Genomic DNA, 16530 nt, shown 5'->3' with positions numbered 1-16530 from the left:
ATAACTGTATTAGATTTGCTACTAATGTTGAGGTTTGAAAAACTGAGGAAGTTTGTTTTTCTTGTAATTTAAAGAAAATATATTATTTCTATAAGCTGTATTGACTTATACCTGTCGATCCATGAGACTGTGTAGGATCCTTGTCAAAGGGGTTCAGGTTCCTGCACCAACAATTGAGCATCATAAGAATTAGATTTGTAATTTGATAAACAATAAATACTACAGTATCATAAGCATCATAAGCATCACATATGTATCATCATATATGTAATTGAGCATCATAAGAATCACATATGTATCATCATAAACATGTAATCCATCACATATGTATCATAAATCACCATCCATCACATAGCTAATAAGTAGTCCACACTCCATAAATAAACACAAAGTTCAAAAATTGTCACATGTATCATCATAAGCATGTAATCCATCACATATGTATTTTAAATCACCATCTATCACATAGCTAGAGGTGCATCATGAATTAATTAAGTAATGGCATTAGAATTCAAAACATATGAATTATTTATGTAACCATATAAGTCAAATCAATTTCCATCAAGATATCAATATTAAATAGATAATATAATAATCGCATCTCATACATTTCATTCATGTCATTGATCTTCTTCTTCATCCAACTCATCATCATCATCATCATCATCATCATCATCATCATCATCATCATCATCATCATCATCATCATCATCATCATCCTCATCATCGTCGTCGTTGTCATCATCATCGTCATTGTCGTTGTCATCATCATCATTGTGTTTGTCATCGTCATCATCATCACCATCACCGACACCATCACCATCACCATCACCATCACCATCACCATCACCATCACCATCACCATCACCATCACCATCACCATCACCATCACCATCACCATCAGTAGCAGCACCATCATCATCATCAACTTCTTCTTCGTGTACATTTCTGTCAGGAACATCATCGAGTAACTGTCGATCGTGATCATCTATATCATCTTCTACTTCTTCAGTATCTTCTTCTTCCATCACATTATACATCATTGGCCTTCCTCTTGGATCATGTCTAACAACAAATGACCAACCCGGTTTATGTGGAACCTCAGAGTAAAATACCTGCTCACATTGACTTGGAAGAACATAGGGCTCATCCCCAACTCGTTCAAACGACCTTGTATTAACCATTATAAATCCATTATCATGTTCGATAACAGTTCTATCAGGATCATTTATATTCAGTCGTAGCCTATACCATTTGATGATGAACAAAACTAAGTTAAAGGAATTAAAGTCACACTCAAGTATATCATCCAAAATGCCATAGTATCGATTTTGAGACACTTGAGGATGTATGTCATTTCTAGATGAAATATTGGTCACCTCAAAGACTGCAGTTATCCCAGAATCACAAGTTTTCTTCGTGTCATCCAACTGTTTGATGCGAAATTTATGACCATTGCAACACATAGCCTTGTGGTGTTTGACTTGCAATACGTCTAACATATTAAAATTATTGCATCATGAGTTGATAAACATATGGGTGATTAATAAAATTATACGTACCTGTTGATCTCTTAAACCATATGCTAAATCAATTTCCCTTTGTGTAACATTGGAAGCTCCATTACGATGAGCTTCTTTAACCAATGAAGTGACACCATACCATGTTAATGTACGACCAGAATGTTGACATCGTTCAATCCACACCGTCATCCAATCAAGATTGTTTGCAATATACAAATGTAGTGCATCCCACTCCCGACCAAGTGTAAAAATAATTAATAGACCACTTACAATTGATTTATTTAGAAGATGAAGAATTAATTTACTACAATAACATCTTATAATTACCTCTCACTTTCTTCAATCTACCTTTCCCCATCAAGTGCTCCCCTTCGAATTTATTAATGGGGTTGGGATCCCAAATGCGATCTACGTGGATTTTTGCTGCAAACTTAGGAAGATATTCAGTAATGTACACCAAAGTTTGGTATACCATATATCCCTCCACCATATAACCCTCAGGATGTGCTCTTTGTCAAACCAAAGCCTTCAAAATTTTTAAGTGCCTCTCAACCATCCACATTGACCTAGTGTGTACAGGTCCACACAATTCGATCTCCTCAACTTGGTGTTTGAGGTAGTGTTCTTGTGCATTGAAAAAAGTTGAAGGTAGACACTTTTGCATTTCACACATTAGATGAGAGATTTTTCTCTTCCAATATTTAATATCTTCCTTGTGGATTTATTTAGATGACAACCACCTAATTAAAGAGATTGAAGATGCAAAAATATATAAACGAGACTTTACAAAATAATATACAAATATATTGCATAACAAGTAAAACAAATGGCAAATATAATATCTATACAACAAATTGAACAAACATCACTACTTACCTCATGTATTTTCCAAGATCATATATTACTTGCTTGATATTATTGTCGAATTGGTCTGGGAGAGATAGAGGTAGAACGTACTGCAACAATTATAAAATGATCTTTTCATTGTTTTCTAACATAATACAATGAAAAGTACATGCGCAGTATACAAATATATAGTAAATACACAAGAATGCGAATTACCTTAATGAAGGTATGCCAATCATGCGTTTTCATCCTTGGCCTAAATTCACTCTTCTTTGATATGAGATTGTTTATGTTCGCAGCAAATCTTGTGGGAAATCAAATTTTTCGTATGACTTCTTTTATAGAATTGCTTTGCTGCTCCATTAATAACCAAGGAAGGGAACTTATATTAATCTGATCTCCATTGCTATTTGATTGAATGACATTTTTCATTGCATGATTGGATTCCACAATGTCACTACAAATTTTGACAATTTTTTCTTTGTCATGCCTTCCATCCAATATTTTCCATAATGTCTCTATTATATTCTTTCCAATATGCATTGTATCAAACAAATGCACAATTTGTAGCTGCCTGTAGTAAGGCAACCTACTGAATTGTCTGGGATAACTTTTTAGTCCCTTTGGAAGGTGGCCATCCATGCCTTGATGACCTTCAGTATCATCAATTACATCATCAGTAAACAAAACATGATAGAAAAATTCAAATTCCAAACATAAACCATTAGATGGAATGAGATTACCTTGACGATTAATTCTATTATATTCCAACTTCCATAAATGAGGAGTCATTCTTCATGGCTTTGATGTAGTCTCTTCTTTCCCATTGAAAAGATGTTTTTCAGTATTCTGGTACTTATGATTTTTGTGAAGGAAGTGCCTATACTCATCAAACACCTGCTTTCCTAAACTTTTTGAATGACAGGATTTCATCTTTGGACCACAAACTGGACATGCGAATTTTCCCTTTGTTTGAAGACCTACAAGATAATGTATAATTATATTAAATCTGTTAATTTTTATAATTATAATTATCATGTGCAACTTGAACACTATAACGTACCACAAAAATGTGTTAGCCCTGGGGCATCATGTATTGTCCATACAAGCATTGCATGGAATTGAAATTGTCTTTGTCCTATTGGTCTAGAGATGTCATACATGGTCACACCATTCCATAACTCCAGCAACTCATCGATAAGAGGCTTAATATATACATTCATATCTTTAACTTGGTACTTGCCTAGTGGAATGAACAAAAACATTACATAATTATTATGACCATTTTACTGCAATATTTATAATTAAATATAGATGACTATTAAATGATAAAATACCTGGAACAATCATTGCCAACATTATGTGCTCCCTCTTTATTGACATCCATGGAGGAATATTATTGTTGATAACAAAAATAGGCCACACTGAGTAAACAGATCCCAACTCTCCAAATGGATTGACACCGTCCGCTACCAATGAAAGCCTGAGATTATGAGGTTCTTCTTTAAAGTGTGGCCACTTTTCCTCTATGTCCATAAATGCTGAACCATCTACAGGCATTCGAATAATGTCATCTCGACTTCTATTGCGTGCATGGTAATCCATAAATTGTACCAAGCTAGTGCACCTGAATAATCGTTGCATACGTGGAATAATGGGAATATAACGAAGAACCTTGTGAGGCACCTTTTTTGTTATTTGATCTATTCGATATCTACTGATATGACATTCAGGGCATTCTATTCCAAATTCATGTTGTTTATGATATATAATATGATCATTGGGACAAGCATCTATTGTTTGATACTCCATTCCAATATCTTTCATAATGGCAGATAATTCTCAGTATGAGCGAGGTAGAATATTTGATGGTGGTAAGAAAAACTCACCTATCAATCTATAGCAAAAAAAAAAGGTTTGAGGTGTTAATATAAAGAATATTAATGGTACATGATTCACCATTTATTAACTGTAATGACATGTATGACACACCTTAACATACGAGAGATTGTTATGTTGGATAAACCATTCATAACCTTCAAGTTCATCAACAACAATATAGCAGAGAGAAGAGTTGTTTGGGAGCCTTTGTAAAGGGGCTCATATGCCTTCTCAAGAAGAGGTAAATCATGAACATCAAGGTCATCCTGATCATCATGATCAGCTGTGCCAGTACTAAATGTGTCATGGATCAATGTATTTGTACCATCATCTTCAATTGTGTTTTCTGGTGCATGATCGTCATCTTCCATGGGATCATTATCTTCAGCTTCAATATTCACACCTCCATGTTCCTCCACTTCCAAAACCATATTCTCAGGGTTTTGTTGATCCATACCATGTGCTCTAGGGTGCTCCACCTATATAAAATTGATATACATAAATAAACTGTGATCATGATCTCATTATCAAGTGATTTCTTATGTATATAAATTGTTAAAATGATATAATGAACAACTTACCAGTGGATGATAATCATGTCCCCCTTCAATGTGACCATGCTACCTACAATGTTTCTTAGCTGTTTTGATTAGAAGTCTTCTAGTCTTTAAGCCCTTACAAATTTTGCAGGGACAATAACATTTCCCATCACCTTTTCTTTTCAAGTTAGACCATAATCTAGCAATTGTCTCCTTATTTTGTTCTTCGCTGATATTATCTGACATGGTCTTTCTTCACAGGCAAAAAAATCAGGCTATGGAAACTTCAGTGCAAAAGCTTCACAAAAATTGCAAATCGAACCAAAACCATTGAACTTAATAGAGAACATATTTAATGTAGCTGATTGTGTGAATTTCTGAGCATTGTGTCTGCAAATTCTTACTAAAAGTTTGCTTGTTGCAGACTTTCCAAGAGACATTTTTGAGTATTCTAAGCAAAGAATTTATTTAAACATACACTTATTCATCCACATTGCAGGGATAACAATACAAGGCTCACATATTGGTCTAAAAGGATGCCATGGTCTCACAAAGTAACCAAGAACCATATGAAATGATGGCCGTCTTGAATCCACACACAACTAGGGAGGATCCATACGATTATGTATGACTTCCCCCTTGTTTGTTTAATAGGATTAGCCAGCTCCAAGACATAGCTGTCAATAATCACTAAGAATGTACAAGTGGATCGCAGCTACCCATACAACAAACACTTACCCCTATCCTCAAAATTTCCCAATGTTTGATTCCTTATATACACTCATCCAAGGTTATCTATGTCGATCTTGGTGAGGAATCACATCACAACAAAGAAGGAAACATTTAAAAATAGCAAGAGTTTCACTAAACTACCAAAGATCATAAATATTGAAAGAAAGAAAAAATAGTAACAATAATAAGTCAAATAAATGTGTTCAATTCCAATAGAAAATCAAACAAAGCCACAATAACTACACAATAGAGAAAACTCACAATAGTGATTAAACTAATTCAAACAAGATAAAATAAAATTATTGGCCAATGCAACAAAGATGAGAGATCATCAATAATTGAAGGAAACTTCACAATCCTTAAAAGTGCACATTACATAACTATACGACTAGAAATTGTGGCTAAATAGAGTGAAGATTCATCATGACTCCAATAATAGTCGCTCATGTGTGCATTTGTGGCATGAACACAAAAACTCCCACACGGCATGGCCATGTACCTAATGGAGAAGACATGCCTAGGCTACATGCCCAAAAAACATGACTATAATAATAGTCCCTCATGCATGCATTTGTGGCCTGCACACTACAAATCCTAACATATCATGGCAATACACCTCATAGAGAAGACACACCAAGGGCCACATTGCACATAGCAACGTGCCTCACAAAGAAGACATGCATAGGGCACATGCCACATAGCAATGTGTCTTATGGAAAAATGTGCATGCATGTCACACACCAAAGCTATATGTATACATCATGAGGCACATTCAAATGTTATCAAACACAACCTATTGTATCTAACATGAGTTCCTCTCTACATGTGTACAAATCTTCCAACACTAATCGCCACTAAGAAGGAATAATATAAAATGCATCTTCAAATATTTGTGTGTGTGTGTGGAATTGTGTCTTTGAACCCAAATCGCTACCATCAACAACATGTAACCATCACCTACACTATATCAAAACATAAGTATGGTGTGACATCATATCTATTTGCATAATGTCAAAACACATGCAAACATGAAAATCATCATAGCATGACAAAAATCAATCTCCACATGTCGAAACAAAGATATAAATAAGATAATAGGGTAAGAGGAAACCCGTACCAAGAACTACATACCAACTATTGGCAATGCCATCAAGATAAATGTAGGATAGGATACCACTATGAGCCATCCAATGGTCCATTCTATGAGGAGAACTAGGGGATACTATCTTTGAAAGGTGTGGTCAATAGAGATAATCCCTACTAATGCGACAGTATGTCACCATAGCTTCTTGAGTTTTCCATTCTTCTACTTAACACCACATTTATTGAGTTCCTCAATAGCGAGGTTGGTTCTCAATAGGATGCACAAACATGTAAACACACAAGCATGGTTTCATCATACTTGTATTGTATCATACTTGTACAACAATACAAATTCATTTTTCTAGTTAATTACTTAGTGTAAAAATAACTCCATTACATAACATAGGGTAATAATCACCATAAGTTTTCAAATAAACTGCCCAAACATCAATTGGAGTTACCCTTTCTAAGGTACAAACATAATTTATTTATAACTTCAAAATTAAAATAATCACAATACATCCAAATAAGTTCAATAGTGCATGGAAATAGACAACATGATCCATAATTAAACCCATAAATTGCCCTAATTGGATATGCTAATAAAATGGTGTCTCAAATAATAGAGATTATGTTGGACCTATAATAGAGATCTGGACTTTTTTTCATCATACACAAGCATGGTTTCATCATACTTGTATCCAAATACACCATCCATAGATAGGTACTCAGTACCACAATCTCATGGGTACCCTTTTAGCTGAATTTACCCTATATTTAGGTGAATCCACCCTTGTATCATTCCTTGATCTAGTATGTCATTCCATCAATCAATAATTTTTCCATATTCTTGGGAGAATACACTATCCCTTAGGTGAATATGCCATATCATTAAATGAATCCTCCTTGTCATCATCCTAAGTCCTCTTTTTGTTAAGTCTTATCCCTCCATCTTTAGGAAAATCCACCTATCCTTATGTGAATCTACTTTCTCTTAGGTGAATCTATTTCACATAAATCATTTATCTTATCCATCTTTCTTACGCAAATGGTGAATTTTTCCTATCCTTAGATGACTACACTCCAATTTAGGTGAATCTATCTAGTTTTAGTCTCCTTCCATTATTTTGTCCAAATTTGTATCCTCTAGTTTACATGAATCTACTTCTTCTTAGGAAAATCAACCCTATCATTCTAAGGAAAATTCACCTTGTCATCATCCTTAATCATCTACCTTTCAAGTGTATAGTCCATCCATCCTTGGGAGAATCTAACATATTATTGGGAAAATCCACTCCCTCTTAGGTGAATCCACCTTTTCCACCTTCTCATTAATCTATTATTTGTTCTAAGAAGGACACAAAAGTGGATAGAAAACAATAGAGGAGATAGTACTCAAACAAGTACTAAGGAATTGCATTAGTGACATGTCACAAATGTGAGTTATACATGTTCCAAATTGATTGATTCTCATGAAGGAACTAAGTTATTTACAATAAATAGCCACCCAAGAAACCCATTTTCTTTAGGCAAACTATCTTCTTAGTAGTAGCTTAATTCTTGAGACACTTGATTTAGATATGATCTTGTAAATGGTGTTAAAAAGAGTAATTAGTCACCAACCAACCACACTCTTCATTTGTATATTTAAGAATTAGTTTGGTCAAAACTTAATCTTTGAAAGAAGGTAAAAGAATTTTTAGGCATATTATTTATTTATTTAAAAAAAAAGAAACAACCACCTCACCATTCCCTTGACCCCTAATATCCCCAGCATAAGCCACGATGAGGCATAATGCAAGGTGTGACACTAAGAAAGATAGGGAGCTGGCCTTTGAATAAAGACATGCCACTTAAATGAGGATAGAGTGAAAAAGGCCCCTAACATCCAATGCCCATATAAAGAAGGCATTCCAGTTCATTTTCAAAACATCATCCAAGCAATTAATGTGATCAGAACTAAAAACATCATTTGATCATATAAGATCAGAGCACATAAGAGATGAAGGATAGGTAAAGATAATATGTACTTTATGATGTTTGATATCTTCTTGTTTGTCTTGTAGGTAAAAGAAAAGAGGCAAATTTTGAAGGAATTCTATTACATTATTAGACATGTAACAACAACAACACCAAGTTTAGGAAAGACTGGGCATTAATGAGAATTACCAAGTTCTAAATTGAAGTAAGAATGAAAAGATAGGAAGGGGAGGATAGGTCATTCTTTTCAAACATCAAACAGTCTAATTCAGTGCAGGTGCAGATTGAGAGATAACTCCAGAAATCAAGATTAAAGATTAGAGCAAAACAAATGAGTTATCAAAATCTGATCAAGTTCATTTGTTTGTACAAGTGAAGACAAGTAAAACTTGATCTTCCAAATCACCTTATGCAAATGGAACTTTAATCATCAATTTGGGAGTGAAGGTTTTGTTCACATAAGGATGAGGTAATACAAATGGAGAACCTAAGACTGACTTGATGCAATGCGAATGAATGATGAGGGGTAGATTTGTTTATACAAATGAATAAGAAAAAGCATCAAGACCTTGTGATACCAGTTAAAGGGAAATGATCGATTGAATTGAGGAATACCACAAAGTCAAAATCCAGATGCAATTGAAATTGCAAACACCGAACTACAAAAGAAAAAAAAGGAGGTCTGATTGTCTTAAACAAGTTCATAATAGTGAACTCATCAAATAAAGAAGATCAAAATATAGATTTGTTTAAACAAAAGAACGAGGAAACACCGAATTGCTTGCACAAAAGAAACATTCAAAATCTGCCCAAGTGAAAAATTGCAAAGGAACCTAATATGGCTGATCATGTTAAGGATTGCAAAGTAAGTTTAAATGGCCGATCAAATCAAATCTTGAAAAGGTCCTTCTAAATGTCGCCACAGTCAATACCTTGATAGAAAATTCACCTGGACAAAAGTGAGCCAAAAACCTTACCTTGCTTGCAGTGCAGAGATCGCTCCGGCGGGGGGGGCAGCGGCTTCGGTTTGCTTTCAAAATGAAAATGCGTTGTGTGTTTTTTTTTTTAATATAATGCTCGAGGTCATCAGAATTCCGATGAACACGGGCATTTTAAAAAAAAAAATCAAATTTTCACACAATGCTCCTTGTCCATCGAAAACCTCCATCGGAATTTGACCCCAAATGCATTAGTGACTGTTAACAGTAAATTGCTATACCAATAAGAATTAATGCATGAAACATAAGCACAAAGTTATCCACAACACATGACACCAATATTTGTACGTGGAAACCCTGTAAGGGAAAAACCATGGTGGGAAACCTTACCCACAATCAGATGATACTACTGCAGATAGTAAGTGTACAAGAGGGGTCTGCACATGCAGAAAGGCCAGCAGCCTAGAGCTCACTACTCAATCAAAAATGGGAGTCACACTAACTATAGTTGGATGGTTAAATCCAATAAGAATGTACTGCACAAAATTGCATCTACATATGCTGAATTCAGTATCGGTGTAATGCTGATATGCTTCTACAAAAACCTAACTTCACCTTCAAATGATGTCTTCGTGTATGCCTCTACTTTATCTCGCATATAATTTCACTTGAATCTTTTTCGCATTCCTCACTTGATCTTACAAATAAGATCTTACATTTATACCATACCCTAAGACCAATTTTAGTAGGTCAGCTCTACAAGATATTACAATAAAAACATTTTACAAACAATACAATATTTGATGCAATAACCGATTGAATATGTCACCTTAATGCATTTACAACAATAATAAATCATCTCCATAGCATGCCATGCTGATCTGGAAAAGATAAACTTGTTGGTGTAACCCTAGATAACCTGGAACTATTTGCCGAAAAAAGCAAATATGCAAATAAGAATATACCAATGATTATTACTTCAAAATAAAGTGTCCACATGATGTCTTCGACATTACCAAGTGTCTTCCATGTCATTCTAGGTACCGGTGAACATTATATCCTACCGCTTAATCATATACCGGTAACTATTGCACAATTTACTGTTTGCCGGTGAATGTTGCTGGATCTCCAAAGTAGGTGTATTTAGTAGGTGTTGACATCAATGACAAAAAAATACCAAAATACCAACACCAATGCTATCTATAATCTTGCTTCACCTCATCCATATCCTAAATCCATATCCGTTATCCTATCTATTCATTTATTCTATCATCCAGTGCTATCTATAATCTTGCTTCACCTTATCCATATCCTCTAATCCATATCCTCTTATCCATACCATCTATCCTATCTATTCATTTCTTCCATCATCCAATGCTATCCATATCCTATCTCCATCCATAACCCCTTTTCCATCCTTGATCTTAATCAAAACTATGGACAAAAAATCCATTTTCACCTCAATGGTTCACTCATCCATTTATAATATTCCTTGTCTTTCTATACATTGGGGCGACCAAATACACCTTTCTTCTAATCCAAAAACTCAAAAAAATTGAAATATCCAAAAACTAAAAATAAAAAAAAAAGACGAAATCAAACCAAAAATCAAAAATCAAAAACATGAAAGCATTGACCATCCATTAAATCAAATCAAGAACAGAAAAATCTCTCAGAGTCTACAATCAAACTAATCACATGTCTTGTTAATCAATTCATTACTCGAAATCAATATCAACATCAAATATGTCTTATACAGGGATAGGTACACTCGAAACCAGGCAGATCAGTCTTATACGGGGTACTCACTCTTTGAAACCAGACATTCCTATCAATCACCGTGTCTTGATAATCAATCCATCTATCAACATCAACATCAACATGTCTTATACAGGGATAGGTACACTCAAAACCAGACATATCGGTCTTATACGGGGTACTCACTCTTTGAAACCAGACATTCTTATCAATCATTGAACAAATCAAAACAATGACATAGATCAGTATGACTGCTAGATTTTATTCTAGTTATCCTTATCTTTATCAATTGATGCTAGTACATGTTTCACAAGTCATATTGTATGTATCATATCCACCCATCTGAGACATCACCAGTAATTCACAAATGCTTATCAATCTTGGACATACTTAACATAGTTACTGTCCTTGGTTTATCTAAATCAATTATCCAAATCATATCCCACCATGGCTTGGTGATCAGTGTACATATCCATATCGAAGTAGTATCAACAACAAGGGGAAAAATCCTAACCTCGCTGGGGGCATTTCACCTTCAAGATTTTCAACATCAGACCAAACACATAGCAAGACAACAAGGATCAGAACAACCAACAAATGACAAATGACAATGCAAGAAGGCTAGACATCATGGACTTAAACTGATTTCAACTAAACAAAGATCTATTTGCAAGATGTTTTATTTGACAAGAATATAGTCCAAATAGCATGCATGCTTACTTATGGTTGTTAATTTTTCTTATCATATCTCTTGAGCACCTCTAGGATGTCTTATGACTAGAGAAGCAAGGAAGGAATGTGATGTTTTATTTGTCTTCTATCTGTGAGTGAAGTCTTTTATCATGCAAATTTGTCCTACAAAGGAATCAGGTGACATATCGCTGAGGATATTTTGGATTTGTATGGGACAGAGGTTAACTCTTGTTTGTTTATGCAAGCAACACTCAGGTCATCTTGGTTCAAGAATACCTCGACTCTTATGTCATCTCGCAATATCAAAATCCATGTAAGTTATACTTAGGTCGTTATGGTTCAATTATACCATGAGGCTTGTATCAACTTTCAACAAATCAAGGCTCGATGATGAAAACAAAGGAAGCACTGGCACTTTGATCACAATAGATGGCAACATTGAGAACGAGATTGCATATTAAGCTTTGCATTAGCTACACATCATTATCATCTTAATCTTGCATTAGGTTGCATATGATTTTAATCTTGCATTAATATCATTATATTATCATTATCATTATCATAAACATCTCACATCTCATAAATCAATGCAATACATCATCACATTTTCGTTCATCTCATCCTAAATCATACATCTGCATCATAATCGAGATCAAGAGTATTTATCTAAGCATCACATCATCCTCATCGAATCTCATATCAAAATATAATGCATATCATTCATCATTGCATCCCTCACATGCATATCTATCGCATCATCATGAAATCTTTCTTTACTTTCATATCTTCATCATTCTTCCAAACTATCTTCATCATTCTTCCAAACTATCTTCTATCATGTCTTATACAAGATGTCTTTCCTGAAACCAAATGTTTTGATCAGTTCTTATACAGGATATATCATTCCTAAAACCAGATGTTTTGATTAGCTCTTATACAGGATATATCATTCCTGAAACTAGGCATTTTGATCAGCTCTTATATAGGATATATCATTCCTTAAACCAGATGCTCGATCATCCATGTCTTATATAGGCGGTATCATTCCTGAAACCAAACACTCGATCATTCATGTTTTATACAGGCGGTATCATTCCTGAAACCAGATACTCGATCATCCATATCTTATACAGGAGGTGTCATACCTGAAACTAGACTTAATCTTAATCTCAATCCAATCAATCTAATCAATCTTATCAAACTCATGCATGTCATCACTATCCACTCTTCTATCTTTCAAATAGAATTCTTCTTCTTTCGAGAGATCATTCATCCCTTTAGTGCATGAAAGATCTCCCGAGGGGGCATTATCGTATCAAATATCGACATCATATCGACATAAATCTCATATCGAATTTTCATATCAAATCATTTTTTAACACACAACATCATATCGACATTTCGACACAAACATCATATCCGACAAGATTTTCTTTGAACCAACATGTGGTCAAATATCGACTCAAAGAGGGGCAAAATGTAGACACCTAAAAGTTGCACAATGAATTAAGTGAATTTTATTCATTTAATTATTCTTAATTCTTTTAATTAATTACTATACCCTTCTTCTATCTAAGCCATTTTAATTAAATTCACATTTAATTAAAAATATCAATTTATCCTCTTTCCCATTTTAATTAAATTTACATTTAATTAAAATCTCATTTGCATTTAAATAAATCTAATTTTATTTAAAAATCCCCCCACTTGCAAAATCCTACAAATACAAGTTGCAACCACAATTGAAATAAATTAATTTTATTTTAGTTAAATTCTATTTTCCCCACCCAATTGCAAAATCCTACATCTCCCACTTGTCTTCTAGACCCCCTTCTAGATTCTTCTAATCACTTTTAAATTAGCCTAACCCGTCTCCTAGATATTGTCACATCCCTAAGTAAAGGGAAGTCACTTCTCAAACCCTCAATGTCTTTGAAAACCATTAAAGGCTTTATGTCTTCAACAAGTTAACCTTGAAAGTCTTCCAAACCATTAATGGTTAACTCAACCTTCTTACATGGTTAGAGACTTTTTGCCTGACTCAACCTTCATCTAACCCAAGGGTCTCATCAAGCATTCATTGCTTTGACCATCGTTATCCCTTTAACCCTTGCACAAGAGTTTATCCTTTGGGTAAAAGCTTTATCCAATGGATAACCTTAACCTAACCTTAACCCTTACCTCCTAGGATAACCATGATTTCTTCTCAAGAATTTAATGCTTCTTACATCTCCTCTCAAGCAGTCTTATGTTGACAATTGTCACCATTTTATTGGTGAGAATTGTAAACATGGATTGATTAACTCTCAATCCTGGCCCTTGATAAGATTATCCAATCTTGACCATCCATTGCCCTATTTTCCCTTTAAATACAACCCATTCCTTCTTAAAAAAAATCAAGTCTTTGTGCATCAAACTCATAGTCTCATAACATTAAGCATATTATCTCTCTTTGGTAGAATAACATGTTAGATCATTTTGATAGCATTATAATCTTAGATATATCACGTTAATCTCATATCATGTTAGCTTCATCTTAGTATCATTTTCATACTAGTTCAAGCTTCATATCAATATCTTGCATCCTATCATCATCTAGTTTCATATCTAAATCATCACTAGGATCTTGGTTGCATTCCATTTAGATCTTAGAATCATTTAAATCTCGCTCTTTAGGTTGTCATCTTAAAGAATCAAGTGCTCTTCTAAGCTGAGAGCCACCTTGAATCTTGAAGATCCTTGGAGATAGAGGAACATGGAACGATTTTAAAGAATTTAGATCTATTAACTTGTTTTGATTGAATTCTAACCTCTAATGCAATGTTTCATGTGTGTGTTTGAATTGTTTTCTCCTATTACAGGTTGATACCACATTATCAGCATACAATATTGTCTTCTGAAATATGTTGCCTTACAAACTCCAAGATTTATGTGATGCTATCTTTTGCCTGCTTTAACCATGGGTTTTGTTTCGTATCATGGAGCTCTCCAAATTGAATGACTACTAAATAAATTTAAACATATAGAATCACAATATAAATATCCAAAATACATATATAAACATCTCAATGATAATACAAAACATTATAACTTATTATTATAAAAGACGAAATCAATCAAAGACATAAGATACCCATACTTGTGGGCCTTACACCCCCTCTTCTAAAACCATACTTATTAAAATCTGTTAAACAAATGTAGTTTAAGGATAACGATTCAATATTTAATATCAAAATCAAAATAACATGATAATGTTAGATCCAAGAAATTTGCAAATTCTCAATAGACACAGATCTACAATTAGCAAATTAGCAGTAAGATAGCTCAATCAATGAGCATCTATCAATTAATTGGCTTATGGGCTCGTACTGCTCTCCCTTCCGTTCATGTCACGATGGTGTTGAACACCTATATATTCGTGAGAGCTCATACATTCTTTACATTGTAGTTGAACAACTTTGTTTAGATTGTAGTTTGAAAGCTTTAAAGAAATGGATAACCCATCGAGATTGTGTCTCCTTCTCTGCATCTCCCTGACCATGGCATCTCTCTGCGTTGCAGGTAAATCAAAGCATGAGAATCAGGTTTCTGTAATTTGTTAATGGTTTTCCTTGCTCTATTTCAATCTAATCTGGGCTTTGTCTGTGAATTGAGAAGCTTCATCCACAAAGATCGCAACGGTGGAGAACAAATGCTCGTTCACCGTATGGCCGGGGATAGCTTCATATGACAAAAAATTATTTCCGGAACCTGCGGAATTTAAGCCGGTGTTAAATTCGGGCGAGTTATATTCCATCCCCTTCGCTGCGGAATGGGCGGGAATCATATGGGGAAGGACCGGATGTTCCTTCAATTCATCAGAGCTAGGATCTTGTCTTTCCGGTGACTGCGCAGGATATCTACGGTGTGAAAAAGTTAACTGGACGCAAAGTGGAGTTAATTATGACCTCCCAATTTCAACGCCAATTACAGAGGTGGAGTTAGGGTCCGACACGTCCGCAGTGAATTTGGAGCGTGGTTATAACCTCCCAATTTCAATTAAGAGCTGTGGATCGCAGGGATGCAGTGCACATGTTGCTGACGTTTGCCCTACAAATTTACAGAGGAAGGTCAATAATGAGGTGGTCGCGTGTAAAGGTGAGTGCAGTTTCTATACTAAGCAATGCTCGTCGGATTTTGATCCCGCTTTCAGGAAAGGCTGCGCAAATGTTATTCCTTTCCAAGATTATCTTAGGTGCTCGCTTGACACTAATTTCACCATTACTTTCTGTCCCCCACAGTTGCCCTAATTCCTTGCTTCTGACGATTTTCTCCTTTTGTGATGTAAAAAAAATAAAAGCATCCAGTTGGATCGTGGTTTTCATAATAAAAATAATAATAATAATTATGATGTAATAAAAATGAATCCTCCAGCTGGATTGTGGTTTTGACAATAAAGATAAATATCAAAATATTTATGTTTTTAGTTTTCTAATTTTTTTTCATTTCTATGGACATACTTCAAGTTGCAATTACAAAGTGAATGAATGATAATTCATAAGATGAAAGAGAGTTAAA

General features: G+C 34.5%; 1 protein-coding gene across 1 annotated transcript; it reads left to right on the top strand.

Annotated features, from left to right (window-relative positions):
- Positions 1-15453: 15453 nt before the first annotated feature.
- LOC131030039 (pathogenesis-related thaumatin-like protein 3.5) lies at positions 15454-16271 on the top strand. Its single transcript, XM_057960720.2, has 2 exons — positions 15454-15534; positions 15631-16271. Exons 1-2 carry the CDS (start codon positions 15465-15467, stop codon positions 16260-16262), a joined length of 702 nt encoding a protein of 233 aa, XP_057816703.1. The 5' UTR covers positions 15454-15464; the 3' UTR covers positions 16263-16271.
- The last annotated feature ends 259 nt before the right edge of the window (positions 16272-16530 follow it).

Source organism: Cryptomeria japonica, chromosome 7 (assembly GCF_030272615.1).
Source record: "Cryptomeria japonica chromosome 7, Sugi_1.0, whole genome shotgun sequence".
NCBI classification, from domain to species: Eukaryota; Viridiplantae; Streptophyta; class Pinopsida; order Cupressales; family Cupressaceae; genus Cryptomeria; species Cryptomeria japonica.
This window is presented reverse-complemented; position numbering and strand designations above follow the sequence as displayed.

Coding starts and splice junctions, on each gene's coding strand:
- LOC131030039 (XM_057960720.2), top strand. CDS start 15,465: ATGGATAACCCATCGAGATTGTGTCTCCTTCTCTGCATCTCCCTGACC. Junction 15,535..15,630: donor GGCATCTCTCTGCGTTGCAG/GTAAATCAAAGC, acceptor TGAATTGAGAAG/CTTCATCCACAAAGATCGCA.